Source organism: Saccoglossus kowalevskii, chromosome 20, assembly GCF_978046115.1.
Source record: "Saccoglossus kowalevskii chromosome 20, keSacKowa6.1, whole genome shotgun sequence".
Taxonomy (NCBI): Eukaryota; Metazoa; Hemichordata; class Enteropneusta; family Harrimaniidae; genus Saccoglossus; species Saccoglossus kowalevskii.
In genome coordinates this window covers 10,060,619-10,086,249 of record NC_140660.1, presented here as the reverse complement: position 1 = coordinate 10,086,249, position 25,631 = coordinate 10,060,619, and the positions used below count along the sequence as shown (strand labels likewise).

The window sequence follows — 25,631 nt, the reverse complement described above, 5'->3', positions numbered from 1 at the left end:
AATGGGATATATTGAGTGGAATGTCACACAGATTCCATGCATTGGTCGAGTGGAAAATATTAAGTGGAACGTCACACGGATTCTAGGCAATTGTGGAGTGGTTTATATTGAGTGGAACGACACAGATTCTAGGCATTGGTGGAGTGGGATATATTGAGTGGAATGTCACACATATTCTAGGCATTGGTGGAGTGAGATATATTGAGTGGAATGTCATTCAGATTCTAGGCATTGGTGGAGGGGGATATATTGAGTGGTATGTCACCCAGATTCTAGGCATTGGTGGAGTGGGATATATTGAGTGGAATGTCACACAGATTCTAGGCATTGGTGGAGGGCGATATATTGAGTGAAATGCCACACAGATTCTAGGCATTGGTCAATTGGAATATATTGAATGGAATGTCACACAGATTCCATGCATTGGTCGAGTGGGATATATTGAGTGGAACGTCACACAGATTCTAGGCAATTATGGAGTGGTTTCTATTGAGTGGAACGTCACACGGATTCTCTGCATTTGTGGATGGGTATTTATTGAGTGGAATATCACGCAGATTCTTGCCATTGGTGGAGTAGAATATATTGAGTGGAATGCCACACAGATTCTAGGCATTGGTCAATTGGAATATACTAAGTGGAATGTCACAGATTCTAGGCATTGGTGGAGTGGGATATATTGAGTGGAATGTCACACAGATTCTATGCATTGGTGGAGTGAGATATATTGAGTGGAAAGTCACTCAGATTCTAGGCATTGGTGGAGGGGGATATATTGAGTGAAATGCCACACAGATTCTAGGCATTGGTCAATTGGGATACATTAAGTGGATTGTCACACAGATTCCATGCATTGGTCGAGTGGAAAATATTGAGTGGAACGTCACACGGATTCTGGGCAATTGTGGAGTGGTTTATATTGAGTGGAACGACACACAGATTCTAGACATTGGTGGAATGGGATATATTGAGTGGAATGTCACACAGATTCCATGCATTGGTCGAGTGGAAAATATTGAGTGGAACGTCACACGGATTCTGGGCAATTGTGGAGTGGTTTATATTGAGTGGAACGACACACAGATTCTAGACATTGGTGGAATGGGATATATTGAGTGGAATGTCACACAGATTCCATGCATTGGTCGAGTGGAAAATATTAAGTGGAACGTCACACGGATTCTAGGCAATTGTGGAGTGGTTTATATTGAGTGGAACGACACAGATTCTAGGCATTGGTGGAGTGGGATATATTGAGTGGAATGTCACACATATTCTAGGCATTGGTGGAGTGAGATATATTGAGTGGAATGTCATTCAGATTCTAGGCATTGGTGGAGGGGGATATATTGAGTGGTATGTCACCCAGATTCTAGGCATTGGTGGAGTGGGATATATTGAGTGGAATGTCACACAGATTCTAGGCATTGGTGGAGGGCGATATATTGAGTGAAATGCCACACAGATTCTAGGCATTGGTCAATTGGAATATATTGAATGGAATGTCACACAGATTCCATGCATTGGTCGAGTGGGATATATTGAGTGGAACGTCACACAGATTCTAGGCAATTATGGAGTGGTTTCTATTGAGTGGAACGTCACACGGATTCTCTGCATTTGTGGATGGGTATTTATTGAGTGGAATATCACGCAGATTCTTGCCATTGGTGGAGTAGAATATATTGAGTGGAATGCCACACAGATTCTAGGCATTGGTCAATTGGAATATACTAAGTGGAATGTCACAGATTCTAGGCATTGGTGGAGTGGGATATATTGAGTGGAATGTCACACAGATTCTATGCATTGGTGGAGTGAGATATATTGAGTGGAAAGTCACTCAGATTCTAGGCATTGGTGGAGGGGGATATATTGAGTGAAATGCCACACAGATTCTAGGCATTGGTCAATTGGGATACATTAAGTGGATTGTCACACAGATTCCATGCATTGGTCGAGTGGAAAATATTGAGTGGAACGTCACACGGATTCTGGGCAATTGTGGAGTGGTTTATATTGAGTGGAACGACACACAGATTCTAGACATTGGTGGAATGGGATATATTGAGTGGAATGTCACACAGATTCTAGGCATTGGTGGAGTGAGATATATTGAGTGGAATGTCACTCAGATTCTAGGCATTGGTGGAGGGGGATATATTGAGTGAAATGTCACACAGTTTCTAGGCATTGGTAGAGGGGGATATATTGAGTGGGACGTCACTCAGATTATATGCATTGGTGGAGTGGGATATATTGAGTGGAACATCACTCAGATTCTAAGCATTGGTGGAGTGAGATATATTGAGTGCAATGTCACACATATTCTAGGCATTGGTGGAGGGGGATATATTGAGTTAAATGTCACTCAGATTCTATGCATTGGTGGAATGGGATATATTGAGTGGAACATCACTCAGATTCTAAGCATTGGTGGAGGGGGATATATTGAGTGGAATGTCACCCAGATTCTAGGCATTGGTGAAGTGGGATATATTGAGTGGAATGTCACACAGATTCTAGGCATTGGTGGAGGGGGATATATTGAGTGAAATGCCACACAGATTCTAGGCATTGGTGGAGTGGGATATATTTAGTGGAATGTCACACAGATTCTAGGCATTGGTGGAGGGGAATATATTGAGTGAAATGCCACACAGATTCTAGGCATTGGTCAATTGGAATATATTGCGTGGAATGTCACACGGATTCTAGGCAATTGTGGAGTGGTTTATATTGAGTGGAATGACACACAGATTCTAGGCATTAGTGGAGTGGCATATATTGAGTGGAATGTCACACAGATTCTAGGCATTGGTGGAGTGAGATATATTGAGTGGAATGTCACTCAGATTCTAGGCATTGGTCAATTGGGATATATTAAGTGGAATGTCACACAGATTCCATGCATTGGTCGATTGGAAAATATTGAGTGGAATGTCACCCAGATTCTAGACATTGGTGGAGTGGGATATATTTAGTGGAATGTCACACAGATTCTAGGCATTGGTGGAGGGGAATATATTGAGTGAAATGCCACACAGATTCTAGGCATTGGTCAATTGGAATATATTGCGTGGAATGTCACACGGATTCTAGGCAATTGTGTAGTGGTTTATATTGAGTGGAATGACACACAGATTCTAGGCATTGGTGGAGTGTGATATATTGAGTGGAATGTCACTCAGATTCTAGGCATTGGTGGATGGGGATATATTGAGTTAAATGTCACACAGTTTCTAGGCATTGGTAGAGGGGGATATATTGAGTGGGACGTCACTCAGATTCTAGGCATTGGTGGAGTGGGATATATTGAGTGGAACATCACTCAGATTCTAGTCATTGGTGGAGGGGGATATATTGAGTTAAATGTCACACAGTTTCTAGGCATTGGTAGAGGGGGATATATTGAGTGGGACGTCACTCAGATTCTAGGCATTGGTGGAGTGGGATATATTGAGTGGAACATCACTCAGATTCTAGTCATTGGTGGAGGGGGATATATTGAGTGGAATGTCACACAGATTCTAGGCATTGGTGGAGTGGGATATATTGAGTGGAATGTCACCCAGATTCTATGCATTGGTGGAGTGGGATATATTGAGTGGAATGTCACACAGATTCTAGGCATTGGTGGAGGGGGGATATATTGAGTGAAATGCCACACCGATTCTAGGCTTTGGTCAATTGGGATATATTGAGTGGAATGTCACACAGATTCCATGCATTGGTCGAGTAGGATATATTGAGTGGAACGTCACACGGATTCTAGGCAATTGTGGAGTGATTTATATTGAGTGGAACGACACACAGATTCTAGGCATTGGTCGAGTGGATATATTGAGTGAAATGCCACACAGATTCTAGGCATTGGTGGAGTGGGATATATTGAGTGGAATGTCACCCAGATTCTAGGCATTGGTGGAGTGGGATATATTGAGTGGAATGTCACACAGATTCTAGGCATTGGTGGAGTGAGATATATTGAGTGGAATGTCACTCAGATTCTAGGCATTGGTGGAGTGGGATATATTGAGTTAAATGTCACACAGTTTCTATGCATTGGTCAATTGGAATATATTGAGTGGAATGTCACACAGATTCCATGCATTGGTCGAATGGGATATATTGAGTGGAACGTCACACTAATTTTGGGCAATTGTGGAGTGGTTTATATTGAGTGGAACGACACACAGATTCTAGGCATTGGTGGAGTGGGATATATTGAGTGGAATGTCATACAGATTCTAGGCATTTGTGGAGTGGTTTATATTGAGTGGAACGTCACACAGATTCTAGGCATTGGTGGAGTGGGATATATTGAGTGAAATATCACACAGTTTCTAAGCATTGGTCAATTGGGATATATTGAATGGGATGTCACACATATTCCATGCATTGGTCGAGTGGGATATATTGAGTGGAATGTCACACAGATTCTAAGCATTGGTGAAGTGGGATATATTGAGTGGTACATCACTCAGATTCTAGGCATTGGTGGAGGGGTATATGTTGAGTAAAATGTCACACAGTTTCTAGGCATTGGTAGAGGGGGATATATTGAGTGGAACGTCACTCAGATTCTAGGCATTCGTGGAGGGGGATATATTGATTGGAATATCACGCAGATTCTAGGCATTGGTCAATTGGGATATATTGAGTGGAACGTCACACAGATTCTAGGCAAATGTTGAGTGGCTTTTATTGAGTGGAACGTCACACAGATTCTAGGCATTTGTGGAGTGGGATATATTGAGTGAAATGTCACACAGATTCTAGGCATTGGTGGTGTGGTTTATATTGAGTGGAACGTCATATAGTAAGTTATCATAGTGTGCGGCTGGGCTGAAGCTGGTCCCATTTATACAGTTAGCTTCAAAGGACACACTTCAGGCTCCACATCATTCAAAGAATTTGCATCAAGTAACTGAGTCGAGTACGTAATTCTCTTTTTTTTTCAATGAATGGCAAGTCTGTATTTCAAACTGATTTTTAGATATGATTCTGAATTAAGCGAGCCTCGGGTATGTGATCGAAATTTTAGCTATTAAAAATCAGCTTTTGTTGAAATGGAGGACATTTGTTGTCAATGAAATGTTCTGATGTCGGTGGTAAAGTTATTCATCTTAAAGGGTGGTGGTCATCCAGCCGCGTCATGTTCGATATGGGACTCATAGCCACGTATTCAACGCGTGTAAAATACATGAAATCTTACGCATGCGCAGGTGACGAATCCCACGCTTGTTTCTTGTCGTAAATTTTAATATTCTGGAATTAATTAATTGCCTTTCATCCACTTTTAGTCAAAATTATATCTTTGTTAATTGATGGCAAACAATTTTTCCTTGTTAACAGTGTGCGTTTTCGCTACAAACTCGAAAATTTAATGTACCGGTATATATTAAAGCGGCGGAGTCGCCATAGCGTGTCATTGTTCACAAACAAGCGTCTACCCATGAGCCTTTGCGTTTTAGCGTGTGTCGCTTTTGGCTGGTTCCCGCCTCAAGTGTCATGGCGTACCAAGCCACAAGAGGCCGGTAACTAGTAACGGTTCCGGCATTCTGATTGGTACATTACTTTCTCGTTGCTTGTTCCATTTCCCTTAGTTACCTGACGTCAGCGCTTACGGTCGTGGCCGTTCAGGGGTTTGCTTTTGCTTTCGAAAGTTGGGCGAATAAAAAGAATTGTTTCTTTTGTTATAAATTAGCACAGAACATATCAAATCTGTAAATCTAAGCAGGCAGTATGTATGAGCATGGCTTTATTGTAGCATTACAGACACGTTTACGCAAAACGGAACTTGGAATGTTTTCAAATTACGTCACCCAGTCGCGTTCCTTCCGGCCGGAAAACCGGCCCAAATGGAACAATATGGCGATTACTAGTTACCTGCGTCCTACCTGCCATTCGCAAAGGACGCCGGGAACCAGCGAAGTGTCGCTTGGGACTCAATATCCGCGCGTGCGCAGGTGACGACCCTTCCGCTTAAAAATGATCACGTAAAATGTATATACGTCGAGCTATGTTCTTTGTGACGACTAAATCGTTTTTTAAAGAAGTGGTAAAAAAAAATCGACTGCGTTTTCTGCCTTGCCTATATAATATGCCCAAGCAGCAGATTCAACTCGCTCGAATAATGTTTTAGCTGTGCATGCAGTTATATTTTGCGGAGGGTCCAGAATAAAGTAGAATACTTAGTGTCTTGAAATGAATATAACGGGACACCTCTTGAAAGTATGCACGAAGACAGTACAGCGGAAGTATCGACTGACGCGTACTATTCTCGTAATAACTTTATTATTATACATCTTTTCCTTCCAAGAATACATCATGGGAATACCAAAGTCCAAAATGTTTATAACAGAATCAGCGAACTTCTTTGTGTGGAGTCCGGTCAAGCCCCGAACTCCGCACAGTTCGATACGCGTTACTTATCATCACTGCACAAAGCAGCTTTGCATAGAACTCATTTGCATATTCGAATGTGTTCGAACTACAAGACCCCGTCGGTTAACACAGTTACGCTTAAGCCACCGTGTTACTTCAATCACTTTAATAAAACGTTTTACGTCCTAAATCTGAAAGAACTGTTCGGTAAATTAAATTAAAACATACATGTTTTACGCTTGGAAAGTGCAGTCAAAGTTATCAAGACATGAGATTATACAATAAATTACTAACTTTATAAACTCATTAGAACCTGTATGTTCTATAACTGTTAGACGCGGAGAATCGAATCCGTTCAACATGTTCAAGCTAGAAATAGTATTGAAATATTCACCAGAAAACAAACACACGCTAAAATCGCAAAAGCTCATGGTTTTTGTAAACAACGACACACTTTAACTTGTGTATATTATTTATATACATCAATGCATACAAATTAACGCAAACATAATGAACGATGTAAAAGTAATTATGTACAAACTTGCAAAAATGGGTTTGTGTTCTCAGGCAGACCGAGTCGCCATTTTGTCACAAGACGTTGGATTCTCATTGACGCTGCAGTTCGGCTTTGTGCTGGGACAGCGCTTCCGGTGACGACACAACGGTTGGATTCTTGACTTGTTTGGCAAGTGTTTGGAATCGCGAAAGCCTCCGTTTCCATGCGCGCGCGTGCCGGATATGGGGTTGTTACATAAATCGACGTCACAAAAATAAAATTCCCTTCTATCGACTAACAGCAAACTGACATGTTTTCGCCATGACAAGGCGCTTCTTCCGGGAAAGGGATATGTCTAATATATGGGTGAGGCGAAGACCGTACAAAGCGTCGATATTATTGGGGTCGACCACCAAGAGATTTTACTATTTTCTACGCCCAAACTCAGTTTTCCCATATTGACGTCACAAAGTGTTCCATCATTAGAAGGCGCGATTGAATGTGTTTTCCTTTAGTGTGGCTGCAATTGCTATTCGCAAGGAACGCTGGGAATTAGCAAAGTGGTGCATTGGAAACACTACGAAAAGCAGAAGTGTTATTTTTGGGGTTTAGTTTTAGCCGACTTAAGGCAGATCGACAACTTGCTAATACTGACGGTTCACGATACATGTTTAGCCGATTGTGGATTTGCCTATAACAGCAAAATATTTAAATATTTAAGCATTTTTAAAGCGCGGTAGTCGTCGCGCTGCGCATGTTCGACATTTGTGTTGATAAATATTAATTTTCCCACAGTCCAACAATGCGCTCTTCTAATGGAAATCACAAGTATGAGGTTTGACCTGGGTGTGACTTGCACTGATTACCACCGGTGACTCCTTCGAAACCTTCCAATCTCATGAAAATTACCCAATTAAAGCTTGGAAACCTCTCAGTTCGTACTCGTTGATCTGCGCAACAGTCAAAGTCGCCATCTTTTGTATATGAGACCCATATATCTCGCACATGCGCAGCGTGACGACTACCGCGCTTTGACTATGATAACATCGAGAAATAACTAAAGGAAGCTTCCCAATCCTCGGGGCGGACATCCGGGCATTTTCTACCGCCTGGCAACCTTCGCAGTGAAAACAAAGACCAAAAACTCGCAGAAAACGGTACTTTGCGATGGTTGTTAAGAGTGCCCTGAACAGTGTAACAAGATTATCCCTACGTGTGTAACATATATGAATTTGGTTGTTCAGGATTACTTCAAAGTTGAGTTTGCGTTGTTTTTTCGAGTTTTCACCAGCTCCACAGGCGTTCCACAGCAGCGCGCACAAAGCCCATAGAAATACGTGGTACAGTGGTGCGCGTCTTAGCAACGTAGAACGTCTGTGACGTAGCTCCGCCCCCGAGGATAAGGTCGAAAGATATAACTATAGAGGACGTAACTTCACATTAGAGACGCTCTGGCATTGTCTATGGCGGCAATTTTCTCGGAAACCGCTCGAATGATTTTTTTTTTTGAATACTTTTCTCGGAACTTATTTGAAAACCCGCCGTTTATTTCAAGAGTAACGATCGTGTTTATACATTTTGTTTGCGTTGGCTCACAGGAATGTAATAGCGAATTTAAAGGGCGGTGGTCGTCGTGCCGCGTCCTGCTCTGTAGCGACGTATACAACGCGTGTAAAATACATTGTTTATTTACATGAAATTCGAACACGCGCTGCGCGACGACCACCGCCCTTTAAAGATGTAATTTTTCTATATTTAGGTCTGGTGCATATATAAAATTTGGGACTTGAAAAATCATTGTAATATATTTCCGTGTTCGAAAAGATTCGTAAATGTAAATATTTCAAAAATCATCAAAATCAACGAAGATTCGATATTAGGATTCAGGTATTTATCTAACTCAATGTAACATAGGTATTCTCTACTAAGAAACATTATAACGTAACCAATTTAAATTAATTGTCCTAACTACTGATTATTATACGTCACTTGACTTTTGCGCTGAATACATCTCGCGATTTTAAAGCTATTATACTGATGACGTCATCGGTAAAAAAAAAATCCTTCGACAATATTATAATTACAATAGATACATCACATGGAAAGTGAAACTGCTAATATATATTAGTAAACAAGATAAGAGTACTGAATTTACTAAATAACTTAAAGTAAATTAAAAACACGCACCACGTGACCGAATGTTAATATGTTATTCAATTGAATATATCCGCAGGCTGAACAAGCTATCGTCTTGATGACGTCAGCGAGCGACGACTGGCTGTTTTGAAGTGCCCTGGAGTGCGTTCGCGTCGTCGCCTCGGGGTGACCCGGGGTGCCTCGCGCCTGCCCAGTTTTCGTTCGACTGCTAGGTGACGTCACAACTGGGGCGACTCGGGGCAGTTTTTACCACCCTGCTTGCAGAGCCGGGGAAGTTCGGGAAAAAGATAGCGAACGACGAAATTCATAGGTAAAAAGGGGTTTAGATAATTTTCTCAAACATAAAATGCAACTGGGCGTGATTTTGAAATAAATTTTATGCGTTTTACACAAGTTTCTCTCGCATAGCAACGGACCAATACGATCACGTGATACTACGCACTCCTGGAAATGCTCTCAACGCATATATATCGCTAGTTTCCGATGATTCCGAACTGAAATTCGCAAAAGAACTTAGAGTTTTGCAGTTTTAACAGTGCAATATTATGGGGGATTTCATTGATGGGCACAGCTTATTACTTCAGCCCAGATTAAAATTTTCGTCAAACATTATAAATCGTGGGAGTGGCTTTTGTGTATGACTCCTGCACCAACAGATCTGCATAGGAGGACAATATTTCATGTAAATATGTATTTATATGTTTCAGTTTTCCTTTCCATTTGGCGGGGGAGGTCGTAACTTCTTGTAGTGAGAACCAGGGCGCTAATGATTTCATGGTGAAAGTTATCAATCACATCCGTTAATGTAATTTTGTTTTGTAAATCAAAAATCACTATATTATAAGTTCATATTACTGTACTTTCTTAATTATCACTCGTATTTAATTTCACTATTTCAAAAGCTTGTGCTTTTCACTGGATTGAACAACACTGAGCTGTATTGTATTTTGTTAATTTAATTTAGTGGATTTGACTTGCGAAATTAAAAACCGGTAAATACTCGTAGATAATTCGTTCATACATTTAACACGCAAAGACAAATAATAAATTAGTATTTTAAAGTAAGATTGTCAGTGCTGAGTGATTTTTCAAGATAGTTTTGATATATCATTAATACCCAACGTCTATTGTGTGACGTAAATGGTTTTAAAAATATTGGTTTGACCCGGTTATCCGCTAATAACTTAACGTGACCTATCCTCGGGGGGGGGGGGCGGACATCCGGGCATTTTCACCGCCTGGCAACCCGCGGCGGTGTAAACAAAGGCCAAAAACTCGCTGAAAACGGTACTTTGGGATGATTGTTGAGACTCTTCTGAACAGTGTAACAAGATTAGCCCTACGCGTGTAACATATATAAATTTGGTTGTTCGGGATTACTTCAAAGTTGAGTTTGTGTTGTTTTCTCGAATTTTCACCTGCTCGACCGGCGTTCCACAGCAGCGCGCACAGAGCCCATAGAAATGCATGTACAGTGGTGCGCGTCGTAGCAACGTGGAACGTCTTGTGACGTTGCTCCGCCCCCGAGGATAAAAGTTATTTAGACGCCACTAGAGGGCGCGGCGTGCAGCAAAGGTGTGTCGAAGGAGTTGTACTTTTTTAGTTCGTCTCGAGAAAAGTCTAAATTCAGAGAGGGTAAGATTACACTCAAAGTCAAACCCTTTTTGGTACCATGCTTTTCTGCGTTGGTCTAAAACAATTACATGTACAATCCCTTACTCAAAGCAAACTATTTTCTAGAGGTTGGTACCAGAGTGGTATTGTATTTCTATCGGATGTACTGGTTGATAGTGGCAATTTCCTCACCTTTAAAACTTTCTTGGACAAATATAACATATCATCAAATCATTTTTTAAAGTATTTTGGTCTTATTGATGCTATTCCTGGAAATTGGTTAGTATCCTTGAATAGCAGAGATAATGAAAATGATTCTACCCTGATCCATATTAAAAGAGCTCAGTACTCAGAAATCGTAGAGAGAGTATATAAGTTAAACGTAAAATGACAAACCTGTGTTGAAAAGTGGAGAGGTTATTTGGCACAGATCTAAATTTTGAATAATATTTCAAACTACCTTTCATTATTACTGATGATGTATCACTCAGACATTTTCAATACAGACTGATTAATAGAATTACCACTACAAACAGGTTTTGAAAGTTGATACTGATAAATGTACTTTTTGTAACAATTTTCCTGAAACACTGCTTCATTTGTTTTATAATTGTATGCATGTCTCCTCAGTGCGTCGCGATCTGGAATTGGCCCTTAACATTAATTGTAATATTTCGGTACATTTTTCATCAAAAGATTTCATCTTGGGATTAAATGTACATGATTCTAATTTAAATTCAGACTACATTGTTTGTTTAAATTACCTTTTACTGCTGATGAAAAAAATATATTTTCAATTGTAGGTACAAGAATGTAAAGCCATCTTTTGTAAATTTATGTAATTATTTAGCATACCAAAAGAAAATAGATATGTACAAAATAAGGATATATAATGTAAAATCAAAGTCTTTCAGATTATATTGGAGTTTATTAGATCAGCTATTGTGAACATATGTATTTTTTTCCCATTATTTGTGTGTGTCTTGTATTTTAATATTTTGTGAAATAACAATAAATAAAAAAAAAAAGATTACACTCAAAACGTCTATGTCAGAAAAAAAACATCGCCGTGTTCAGTCTGTATTGGTGTATTTTACATCTACAAAAAGGCGCTTAGAATTGTTTAAGCAATGTGTCCCTGACTGAAACAGAGACCACTGACGTAATCAGAGTCAATGTGAAGCTGCTCACAAGAATGAGTCTGATTTGCTACCCAGTCCTAACATTTTACAGTCTGACCAATCACAGAGAAGCTTTTTGTTGAAAGCCTTATTCGACGTATCAAATTCTGCCTTGTAAATATATAACACTTCATGCGTCATTTCCTTAACAACACACACCCGTTTTTTTATTTGCTACCCAGTCCTAACATTTTACAGTCTGACCAATCAGAGAGAAGCTTTTTGTTGAAAGCTAATTTCGACGTATCAAATTCTGCCTTGTAAATATATAACACTTCATGCGTCATTTCCTTAACAACACACACCCGGTTTTTTTGTTTTGTTTTTTTGATTTGCTACCCAGTCTTAACATTTTACAGTCTGACCAATCAGAGAGAAGCTTTTTGTTGAAAGCTAATTTCGACGTATCAAATTCTGCCTTGTAAATATATAACACTTCATGCGTCATTTCCTTAACAACACACACCCGGTTTTTTTGTTTTGTTTTTTTGATTTGCTACCCAGTCCTAACATTTTACAGTCTGACCAATCAGAGAGAAGCTTTTTGTTGAAAGCCTTTTTCGACGTATCAAATTCTGCCTTGTAAATATATAACACTTCATGCGTCATTTCCTTAACAACACACACCCGTTTTTTTTTTTTTTTTTTTGATTTGCTACCCAGTCCTAACATTTTACAGTCTGACCAAAGTTTGAAACTCCCTCACAAACTGCTGAACCCGAAACACAGATAATCACGTATCCTCGGGGGCGGAGCTAAGTCACAGACGTTCTACGTTGCTAAGACGCGCACCACTGTACCACGTATTTCTACGAGCGTTGTGCGCGCTGCTGTGGAACGCCGGTCACGGTGGAGCCGATGAAAATTCGAGAAAACAACACAAACTCAACTTTGAAGTAATCCCGAACAACCAAATTCATATATGTTACACACGTAGGGCTAATCTTGTTGCACTGTTCAGAGGAGTCTCAACAATCACCCCAAAGTACCGTTTTCTGCGAGTTTTTGATCTTTGTTTTCACCGCGATGGTTGCCAGGCGGTAGAAAATGCCCGGATGTCCGCCCCCGAGGATACCTTTTTTTTTCAAATCGCTTATTTAATAAATTCTACTCGTGGTAAGGCTCTGTAATTATAACAGAACGATCTGAATTAGACTCAGTCGTGACAATCTCATTGTGTTTTTTTTTATTACAATTCCCCGACTACTGCGGGACTACTGCGCTTATGCGAAATGTTCACGTGTGGTAATTCCGCATCGGACCAAGAAAGAATTATAAAATTGCTTGGGATTCAATTCCCGCGTGTGCGACGACCCTCCCGCTGTAAGGCTCCGGACGCAAAAACCCAGGCCAAAACACGTGCAATATATATTCTGGACAGATCTCGTTGCGGTAATGATAATACTAGTATTGATAATACCGTGGAACAGCTATCATTGACGAGCTTATTTATTCGATTTTCCACTCCACTCTTGTTACTTTGCAAATCAATTTCGCAACTTCTTTTTAGTTGTTTTTTTTTCAACATTTTACTCAACTTTTGCAAGTCTTAATCTCATTTTTTTTTAACTTTTCAGCCTTTTTTTTTTATCTTCATGGTAATGCGCTTGAGTATTCGTTGCTGTGTCCGATACTCTTAGTTCCATGTTTGACCGTATTTCTTATTTAATGGTGGCAAAGTACAATCTTTTATGAATGTAGCGCCATTCCCTCTTTCGAAATTGTAAAATAAGGAATTCTCCCTCATTCCCCGGTTTGTGAAATAATCTTTATACATTACAGGATACGCTCTGAAAGTAACAAAACAGTAAATATTAGAGAAATAATTGTTAGTAACTTGAATTGAAAAGCGGTGGTCGTCGCGCTGCGCATGTGCGACATTTGTGATGATAAACATCGATTTTCCCATAATCCAATGCGCTTTTTCTGATGAAATCATGAGTACGAGCTTCGACTCAGGCGCTACACTAGTTGCCACTGACAAGTCTTTCGATACCTTTCAATCACCAAAAAAAAAAAACCTAATTAAGGTTTCACCAGCCTACATTTTGAGACATTCTATTATTTTTTTCAAAAAACGCTATTTTTATAACAATTACAATTACGTAGAGCATAGTGTTAAAGAGATTTTTGACACTTTTTAAAACCCAGATTTTTTAAATAATTGTAAACAACAACAAGTACCTCATCATTCACAATATTTTTTTTTAGCCTATGTCACCAGCCTACATTTTGAGACGCGACGATCTTAAAGCGGGGGAGTCCTTACCTGCGCATGCGTCAGATGGCCATAGTGTGTCACTTTTTACAAGCGTCTACCCATGAGCCTTTGCGTTTTTAGCGTGTGTTGTTATCGTCGCTTGGGACTCAATTCCCTTGCGTGCACAGGTGACAACCCTGCCGCTTAAATACATCTGGTTGACAAAAGCTTCGGAAATATTGCTAAGTATATACAACACGATAAAAATCGCAGAAGTTACATAGGAGTAGAGGACTGGATATAAGACAAATGTAATTTTAATTTTTGAATTGTTTATTAAAAATTTACATAAAAAAACATCGTACGTCGTTCGAACTTCATGAGCATTGAGGTAGGTAAATGGTAGGCAAAAGTTGGTGAGCAAAATTCAATGAGGACAATTTTGCAAAGTCAGAAGAATTTTGCTCACTAAATCAGAAAAGTATTTCTGACTTGGTGACAAGCAGTGAACACAATTTTCCTGCGAAACAGATAAGAGCACACACTTGGAAATAAATTCAAAAACTCATGATTGTTTTAAAACGATGTGTGGGAATAAATTGAGGTACTTCTGTATTTAAAATAAGTGTTTAACTCACGCGGCGTATACAAAGATCACGTTTCGAATTGTCAATATTAAATGCTCTCATCAGATTTGGTGAGCAAAGTTCTGCTGACTTGCCAAATTTTGCTGACCCAAATTTGCTAACCACATCTAACCTCAAATAAACATGCGTTTGACCCCATGAATATTTCTAACGCCCTCTGACGGCCAGCGTGGGAGAGTTTCCAAGCAACCAGTCACTATCAAAATGGCGAACTGCGAGGACGGCGATGACTTACAGGCTTTGGTTGAATGTATGCATTTTGCTGCGATAAAGCATACAGACCAAAGACGAAAAGACCCCATGAAGACGCCATATATAAACCACCCCATAGGTAAGTGTGCGAACGAGAACGTTACGATTTCCAACGGCAAATCTCTGTGCTGTCTGCTAAGGGTTCACCACATTTGAATTCGGGGGGGGGGGCTTGAAGTATCACATCGCAATTTTTCGCATTAGCTCATTTTTTCCTAAATGTTCAAATTATACAAATGCTGTTAATTTGTTCCTGCTATTTCACAACAATAGTTTCTCTCCCAAAAATGCTCCACCCAGTTTAAAATGAGTACCCTGACCCTGACTGTACTGTTCTGTAGTCAGTGACCGTACCAAAAGAAACTTAATTCTTTTCTGTGTAAAGTACACTTGACTAAAGTTTCTCGTGAAATGTAGCATATAAGTTGTAAATATGTTTATTTACCCATTTCCCGAGCAAGACCAAATCGTCATGATGATATCTGAGGACCAAACTGGAAAAAAAATATGTTTTTATTTTATGCAAAAATCAAGATTCAATGATGGTCTTCAAACTAGTTTTTGCTCAAAAAATGAGTCAAACATGTATGAAAAAAGTTGTTTTTTTACCATTGGTCTCTATTTTTTCTTAAAATCTTATCTGAAAATTGTGTTTGGTTACATTTGTTGAAATAATTATGTAGGGAAATGATAAATACCTACGATTGGGATGAAATATTGTGAAATTTGACAGATCTATTTTTCTTTCGAATATATAGCTTTGACATGGATTATTCTAACAAACTTTTTTTATTCTAAAATCTCAAAAAATTTTCAAAATTAATTATTTAAAAATGATTAAACAAAAAACTAGTTTTTGGGTTAAATGTCTGTTTAAGCTGACAAATCTCACAGTAAATGTTATTATTAAACAGAATAGAGCTATTGATCATTTGCATATCACAGGGCTTATCTGTAATCACATGAACTAAACGTGTGTCTCACCCGAGTGGTGTTTAGGAAACAATCGGAGATATTTTGTGATGCAACCGGGAATGCTCCTTCTCTGGTTCACCAATAATATTGATATACATTGTTTGTTTCACTCAGTTTTGCTTTTTCAACACTAGACTTTCTCGCCCAAATTTTTGTCTGCACTTTTTTCTTATATTTTCAATATTTTTGGAAATGAACCCTAATTTTGGAGCCAATAAACACAATTAGAGTCAATTTTTTTACAAAAAAAAATTGGCTGTTTTTGTTCTAGTATTCTGAAGGAAAGTGCAGACTATGAACAGGACTATTTTGTGAATTTGTGATGAAAATAGGGATAGGGCGTTCATAGTGATGAGTAGCATGACTTGTAAAGTATCGACCAATAAGAAGGCAGCTCTTAATTTGATCTGTTCTACACAACTATAATGGAAATTTTCCGCTCACAGGTTCCATAACGTGAATAACTACCGAATTCTCCTGTAAATTCGCCCATCTGAAAAATCGTCCTGGGCGATTTCACGGCTGGTGGACCCTTATTTGGGGTTCAAATTTTCCAAAAATTATCATCAAATATTTTTAGGGGGCTTTGTTGTCATTGAAAAATCTACCTACGCCGACTTTCAACACCGGCAGTTGGACAACCCAAAACGAAAGATTAATAAGTAGCTGGATTAATAAGTAGACCGCGCATCACTCTCCAAAAAATCTCATTAACGAACCTCGTGCGCCAAATACAATTATTTTGTTTCATTTTATTAATAACAAAAGTATATTCTAAAAGAAGTTTCAAAAAACAACGAACACAACTGCATTGCTTAAAGTAGCGAATGATCGTGGTAGCGCAAACCGGTCATGCTGCGTTTTACAATTGTTGATTATTACCTAGTAATGATTATAATAACTTTGTTGAATTGTTATGAAATGCAAAAAAATTTCAACTTATTTCATCGTAAGCGAATTACTCCGATCGCATTTTCAATGCTCAATGCTGTAGAAATTAATATCCACCATGTTTTGACCTGACCTGACAGGTCAAATCGATAATTAACCAATGAAAACGATGGATGATGCCAACGTGTTCAAATTACCATAATGCATTTAAATATGTTAATGTTATTGAACCCAGCATGGAAGAGATTTGCTGATGTTGTTGTACGATCTTTTGGCTTGGATTTTGATGGCAAAGCAGCATGATTTGTTTTTAAATAAAAAAAGTAGTTGTTTTCAAAAGATAAACTGAGCATTTGAAAAATAATTTAACATTATTTACAGTGATAACTCATTGTCGAAACGAAACAAACCCATTCACGCAAGTCTCAATAAACATCAATACTCTTGAATAGTCGTCAATGACTACGGCGAAACTTTTAGGCATCAGAAAAGATTAAAATAACACCTTAAAAAACTGCCGAAAAATCGCTCTGGGCGGTTTCTTGGTCCCAATTTTTTTTTTTTAAAAACCCGAACTGCTGTTTAATGGCCCTCGGCGAATTTACGGCAGAATCTGGTAATGTTTGCCACATATCAATACGCAGGTGTTATTCAAGAAGGCGGCCCATACCCAGTTGGCAAAGAAACTATTAAATCTTTCTCTTCCCATACACTTTCTATAACTTTCCATCTACTTTGATTTCAATTCCACGTCAGAATTGTATTCATTAAGAATACGTTTTAAAGTTCCTGCGAACTCAGACATATTTAAATATACTGTAGAATACTTTATTTTCGCTTGGAATTTATTTCGCTATTTTCGCTGAATGGATGATTCCGTGAAAATAAAATCCAGCGAATATACTTTTTTTCCTATATTTCACATTAAATTCATCAAAAATCAGTGAAAATAAGTTCCATACAAAATGCCCAAAAAGCCTTTTCAGCGAGAATTAATTCCAGCGAAAATAAAGTATTCCACAGTAGTTCGGGTTTGACCCTACCAATGACCCTTGATTTGCATAAATGCATACTAGTAATCAAGCTGTGGTAGAGGTGATTTGAAGAAATACCATCTGGCGTTCATAGTGATGAGTAGCATGACTTGTAAATTATCGACCAATAAGAAGGCAGTTTTTGATTTGATCTGTTCTACACTACTATAATGGAAATTTCCCGCTCACAGGTTCAATAACGTGAATAATAGCAATGAATACACCACAGAATAGACCAGTCGTAGTAATGTAGAGTTGCATGAAGATTTAGGAAATCGGTCACTGGTAGCATAGTGGTTATCACATCAGACTCGTGATCGGTAGACCCAAGTTCAACTCCTATCATGGGCTGAACATCAAAAGGGTGAGTGTGCCACAGACTCAATGGGACGATCAATCCACTGGCCGAGATTCATTCACTAACGAATGCGACTTTGGGGGAACCTTGGTTAAGGTCCACAGGGGCTTGTGTTCGACTGAGCCTGGTTGACGCCAGGATAGTGCATTAAAATTGCCATTTGATAGGGAGATGGCAGCACAGCCCTGTCATGTAGTCCCAAACAGGAAATGTCTTCTGTGGCAAAATGCACTATGTGTCAGCACTTTCAATTTGCACATTCAAAAAAAAAAAAAAAGTCAGGAGAGACAGTGACATTCAATGTCAGAAACTGTCGCCTGGCACACCAAATATTTAAAAAAAAAAAAAAAGATTTAGGAAAGAATTATAAAATTGACAAGGCTGGGCCAGTCTATATGGCATGGAGTGGGAGGGTGGAATATTTATTTCAATTAAAGGGACATGACTGATGCACAAGAGCCCCTTTACATAAACAAAAAAGACTTATTGATGACTAAAACATACTTGACAGGTTGATCAGATTGGTTTATGATTTAGTGACTTTTTTGAAAATAGATAAATTTGGTGATTGGTTTATTGTAAAACTGGATCAATGTCATGAGTTTAAGAAAAGTGAAATTAAAATTGAGATAGAAACATTAGTGTCAAAGTGTGTGCAAATTTATGTTTTTGTTGGTAGATAACACATTCTTAGGGTGCCACTTATAGAGTATACTTGGGCATTTTTTACATGATTTCACCCTTTTTGAGCATAATTTATACTTACATCAATAAAATATTCACCACAAATATTATACATCAAAGATAATACATCAAAGATATGATCATAATATATGCATTATGAAATTCAGTGTTAAATATGTGATGAGCAGACTTGATGTGGATGATAATAATAGAACCAATCATACTTCTGCTGACTGGGATGGATCAAGATCAGAGTGGATTAGCAAAAACTTTTTCTTCTCAAAACCTGTTGATTCTCGTTTTGATATTGGATAGATAGAATTTGAAGAGACTGCTTTCAGTTTAAAACTGGCCTTTGATAACAACAGACTGATGTATGTCTGTGAAGTGAGATGAATACATGGCAGTATTGTGTATCCTAAGTGTTGTCAACCTATTAAGTAATACATGTATGTTATGGTCCTTGACCTAGGGAGCTACAGAGAGCCGCAACTGGTGGGACGTTCCCTGGTGACTACCTAGCTTAGTGATAAAAGACCTATAGTCTCTTCGAGGGAGAATGGGTCCATATTTGATATGTTGAGGAGAACATTAATGCTCTTGTGAACTTTAACCCTTTCTACACCAGTCTTGTTTTTAACAAATTCAAAATGAACTCATCTATCCTCGGGGGCGGAGCTACGTCACAGACGTTCCACGTTGCTAAGACGCGCACCATTGTACCACGTATTTCTATGGGCTTTGTGCGCGCTGCTGTGGAACGCCTGTGAAGCCGGTGAAAACTTGAGAAAACAACACAAACTCAACTTTGAAGTAATCCTGAACAACCAAATTCATATATGTTACACACTTAGGGCTAATCTTGTTACACTGTTCAGGGAACTCTCAACAAGCATCGCAAAGTACCGTTTTCTGCGAGTTTTTGGTCTTTGTTTTCACCGCGAGGGTTGCCAGGCGGTAGAAAATGCCCAAATGTCCGCCCCCGAGGATAGTCTGCACTTTCCTTCAGAAGATTAAGACAAAAAATGGCCAATTTATTTGAGTAAAAACTGAAGTTTGACAAAAACTTTGTCTCTTGGCTCTAAATTTAGGGTTAAATTCCAGAAATATCGAAGAATATAAGAAAAAAGTGCAGAAAAATATGGATGAGAAAGTCTGATGGTAAAAAGGTTAATGCTCTTTTCACCACCAGTTTCTTCTTTTCATCAGAAAATAGTCCTGTTTATAGTCGCACTTTCCTTCAGAAGACTGGGACAGAAAAAGGCAATTTTTTTAAAGTAAAAACAGGTGTAATATTGTCACAAACCTTTTAAGTAGAGCTGTTGGAATATGATCTCAGTATGAAGCCTTACTGGGTTATTTACAAGACTTCATTAATATAGGTGGGTGAAAAAGATGAGATACTGGGGAGGGGGGGTTACTGTATAAAATTTTTCATCTTCTTTGACATTTAATATCACTAAATTGATGTATTGATGTATGATGTATTGAGCAAATTCACTGCGTTTTAATTTCATGAATTCGCCAATGAAACAACGAGTTTTATTGTTATTTTACATGTTCACAGAGTTTTAACGTAGCGGATTTTACTTATCAGAAAAAATAGCGAAATTAAAACCCAGCAGTGAGTGACAAATTAATGCATTTACAGTATTGCTGAGTTTTCAAAGGGAATTGATTACTGGACCACGAGAATTATCTGCTTCTTGGTCGCCGGTGACAGATTTCAACAATTTTAACATGCCCGTAAGCCAATTAAGGTAGAAGCCTACTCATCATTTCAAATACTGTAAAAGGATTAATTATTCACTGGGTTTTAATTTCGCTTATTTCGCTGACTGCAAAATGCGCTAAATTAAAACCCAGTGAATATGTAAAATTTAGCATAGAACACATTATCTAAATGATAAAACCGTGAATTTAAAACCCACTGAATATGCCTGAAATGCTAAATCAGCGAAATTTAAACCCAGTGAAAATTAATCATTTTTCAGTACCCAGAATTTATTCATCTTCCAATAAACTGTACATCCGGGAAATATAAGGATATTGATTTAAAATAAGTTGGGAGTCACCTGCTTAATTTTAAAGACAATTATGGTTGTATTGCAGTGTATAGTGGCCATTATGGCAGTATTATAGTGATTTTATCATTGGATATTATCCCATATCTTAAATTGTAGCCTGGTGACATAGACTGAAATAATTATATATTGTGAATAATGAAGAATTTTTTGTTTTCCTAATTATTACAGAAATCTGGGTTTTAAAAAGTGGCAGAAAATGCGATTTTTTCTTTAACATTATGCTCTACGAAATTGTTTAAAAAATAGCGATTTCTGAAAAATGTTAGGACAATTTTATCAAAATACTGTATAACATGATGCCATGGGACAATAGATCCATGATTTTGCACAATACGCCAATGAACAATGTCGTGCAATTTATGACCAACTTTCTCAAAAATTATGACGAATTTAAGTAGAAATGATTGCCTCTTTATTTGGCATGATACAACGTAAGCAACGCCTTCGGGTCATCTGAATTATCCTCCATTACATTACATTAGTATAGTGGTTAGCTTTCAATCACTGTTCCCTTTAATTTTTTTGAATCTTGAAAATACTGAGAAAATTTGCCCATTTTCCCCTTGAAATGTTTTTTTTTGCATACAAAATGCATGGAAAGTTTCTCAAAAGACAAAATTTCACTGAGAAACTACAATTGAATCTGAGAAAATTGAGCGAAAATAAGGCTTAGAGGGAACCCTGGCTTTCATGCCATAGCTTATTAATGAATATTAATTGCACATGTTCAAATTTATCCAAGGTGTATTTCAGTTAATGTCACTATACTAGACTTATTGTATCTGGATGCATTGTAGTAGTAGTAGTAGTAAAGTAGTGATTGATGAGTAAAGCCCCGTCAGGTATAAATTATAGTGTGATACTACTGTAGGTACACCTGATCTTTTGTAGTATTCTCTGAAGCAGAGCTACGTCACAGAACGTTCTATGCACCACTCTACCATGTATTTCTATGGGCTCTGTGCGAGCTGCTGTGGATCGCCGGTCAAAGAGCCGGTCAAAACGGCTAAAGTCAAGGAAACAGAACAAATTCAACTTTGAGATAATCCTGAGCAACTAAATTTATATATGTAGAACATGTTACACTGTTCAGTCTCAACAACGAGCCCAAAGTTCTGTGTTTTGGGAGTTTCAGCATTTGTTTTCACCGGTGATGATTGCCAGACAGTAAAAATGCCCAGATCCCCCCTCTTCCAAGAATATAGCAATGTCGAGATGATTGCATAATAAAGTCATCTTCTTCATCCTCTTCATTTATTTATTTGTCTAACGAGAAAAAAGAAATTGTTCAAAAACTTGCATTTCTTTCCTACATCCGTGCCTGAACACTTTATATAATTTTTGCTGACATATTAACCTTTTCACCACCAGACTTTTTTTCTCTAAAATTTTCGGCACTTTTTTTTTTCATATTCTTCAATATTTCTGGAAATGAATCGTAATTTTGAAGCCAACAAACAAAATTTTGGTCGAGCGACAGAAACCCATGTTCATAAAAGTTTCATCATGTACCTTATACATAGGTGTAATTACAGTTTTACCATGGCATGACTGTAATTCAGAATGACTCGTTTGTTTTGATTGATGAAAGGCGGCGGGCATGCTGGGCCAGGTGCGATACAGGAAATTATTGCCGTGATGTAAGGGCGCACTTCCCATAGCGTTATGAGGCCAGGCTAAACGAAGTATATGATAATGTCTAATAAAAAGATACAATTTCAAAAAGCTGATGATGTAAGCTTTCTGTTTGATAAATATCTGGCGATAATAACAGTATTTTAGGCAGTCGTAAAAAAAAATATGAAAAAAAGTAACGAATACTTAAGATGAGAAAATAGTTGAATAAAATAACATTCATCTTATTATTATTACTTTTATTGATCATTTTTACTGCACTTTTATGTTTAGTGTGCCATCGGAAAGCATCGCTCACTTTACTTCATCATCATTCTTTATTTTGTAACTATACCTATACCAAGGGTTTATAAAGAACCTGTTCAATCCAATGCATCAGTTCTGTCTGTTCATTTAGCAAATAAACATCCAGTGATGCTTGATACGTTTTTTGTATCTGAGTTAAGTCATGTTGACAACGGAACTTATCTCCCCCTACGATACTCACTGGGTTTAATTTGATGTTTCCGAGATATTCAAATTTTAAATTCACTGATTTGTTAAAAACAGAATATATTCTTTTGTTAACTTTGCATACTCCTTGGCTTTCAAATTAGTGCATTTAACTATCAAAAAGATAAGCAAAATGGAATCCCATGAAATAATTGAGCTCTGTTAAAACTATAGTTTTTGAAATTGACCACTTACAGAGATCTATCATACCTTACACTGTCTACAGGGTCTATCTTTCAGAAAAAAGAAATGCAATAAATCACTTAAAAATGACATCAACCCATGGAATAAATATGAAATTCTAATTTTATATAATAAAAAAATAGCGTAATAACACTGAAAATTATGTTTACATACAAGTTTACAATAATAAGCATATTTGTTTTAAAAACTTCGCTTCCAAGTAGTCAACAAGCTGACCAAAATTGTTTTGCTGATTGTCAGTTTTCCCTTAATTATTATTGAAACGATTGATTTAAAAGAAATTTTATGAAACCTCTGAACACAATGAATATAATTAACCTTTAACCTTTGAAATGTATTTGCATAAATCAATTACCCTTTGAACTTTATGAATATAATTAACCTCTGAACTCCAACCCACTACTTGTTCACATGTAACAAATAAATTTCAATTTTTTTTTCTTTTTTCTTTTCAAGGTGTTGCTAGAATTTTATCAAAAGAAGCTGGTATCAAGAATTTGCATATATTACAGGTAAGGCATAGAAACATGAATTGTTATAGATAAGGCCCGGAAACATGAATATGCATATATTATAGGAGAGGCCCATGAACTTGAATATGCATATAATACAGGTGATGCCCTGAAACAGATTTATGCATATATTACAGATAAGGCCCGGAAACATGAATATGCATATATTACAGGAGAGGCCCATGAACTTGAATATGCATATAATACAGGTGATGCCCTGAAACATGAATATGCATATATTACAGGTAAGGCCCAGAAAAATGAATATACATATGTTACAGATGAGGCCCAGAAGCATGAATATGCATATATTACAAGTGAGGCCCAGAAACACGAATATGCATATATAACAAATAAGGCCCAGAATACCCCTCCCCTATAATTAGATAGATAGCTTAATTACATAACATAATCACAATTATATTTTTATACAAATTAGTAACTATTCTTTTATTAAACTTTATTTTACACTTTATGGCCTTGAAGAAGACTTAGACTTATACTGAATTCTATACAAGTTAAATGACTTAAAGTATTTAAGTCAATAAAAAGAATACACACAGATTATGGTCTAAAAAAATTGTGTTTCTGGTCAGTGTACATCACTAAAAAACAGTGTGGCACATCTTTATTTCACCACTACATAGCGCCCTCTATTGTTGACATACAATATTTCTGTGCTGTAAGTATTTTAACCTACCCAAAAAAAACTTTTCTGCTCCATTTAAAAAAAAAAAAAAATTTAACCACAAACTTTTTTTTTCTTGCCATGCTTAACACTGAGAACAATACAATTATATCATTATGCAAATTAGTCAATATGCTATACTCTTAAATGTGCAAGGACTGACATGACTTGTTACTTTCATTTTTTAAACAGGCGGCCTTATTGCACGACACTGTCGAAGACACAGACACTTCTTTTGATGAGATTGAAAAGCAGTTTGGTGCTGAAGTCCGACATATTGTCGCTGAAGTCACAGATGATAAATCATTACCCAAAATGGAACGAAAGCGAAAACAGATCGAACATGCACCGCACATCAGTCGGGAAGCGAAACTTGTGAAACTCGCAGATAAGCTGTACAATTTACGTGATTTGAAGCGAGTGGCTCCGGAGTCATGGACACCAGAACGAGTTCAAGATTATTTTCACTGGGCTGCAAAAGTTGTCGCTGGATTACGAGGAACAAATAAAACGATGGAAGATTCCCTTGATAAGATATTCAAGGAAAAGGGTGTGCTTGTAGAAGCAGAGAATTAACATTTTTTGTAAGATTGTCCCTGATTGGCTCATCAACTATTCAAGAACTGACACACCAATCACAGAACGTGTTGTGTACTGTGTTAGTTAAAAATTACTTATAAAATTGTCCCTGATTGGCTAACTAATCCAACTAATTGGCCCAACCTATTTTATAGGGCCAATCAGGGAAGCACTTTAGTTTTTACTGGATTTGTAAATGTTCTTGTTCTCTACTTAAATAAATCATGAGCTGTAATTTTAACTGAAATAAAAAGAAATTCAGAGAAAAAAAATGCGAAAACATGTTTTATTTGTCGACTTGTCCCTGTTTCTTATTTCTATTTTTCTCATCACGAACTGTCCTCATTTGCATATTTTATCTTTTTGAACAACCTCACTGTCATCATAAACTACCCTCATTTGCATATTTTATTTTTTTGTTCAGCCTTCTCTCATCACAAACTACCCTCATTTGCATATTTTTTGTCAGCCTCACTCTCATCACAAACTACCCTCATTTGCATATTTTATCTCTTTGTATAACCTCACTCTCATCATAAACTACCCATCATTTGC

The 25,631-nt window shown here is 37.6% G+C and overlaps 1 protein-coding gene across 1 annotated transcript; it reads left to right on the top strand.

Moving 5' to 3' along the window:
• The first annotated feature begins 14,875 nt into the window (after window positions 1-14,875).
• On the top strand, window positions 14,876-25,348 carry LOC100374440 (guanosine-3',5'-bis(diphosphate) 3'-pyrophosphohydrolase MESH1-like). Its single transcript, XM_002740066.3, has 3 exons — window positions 14,876-15,016; window positions 23,754-23,809; window positions 24,690-25,348. The coding sequence occupies exons 1-3, from the start codon at window positions 14,890-14,892 to the stop codon at window positions 25,071-25,073; spliced, it is 567 nt and encodes a 188-aa protein (XP_002740112.1). The 5' UTR covers window positions 14,876-14,889; the 3' UTR covers window positions 25,074-25,348.
• Window positions 25,349-25,631: the final 283 nt, after the last annotated feature.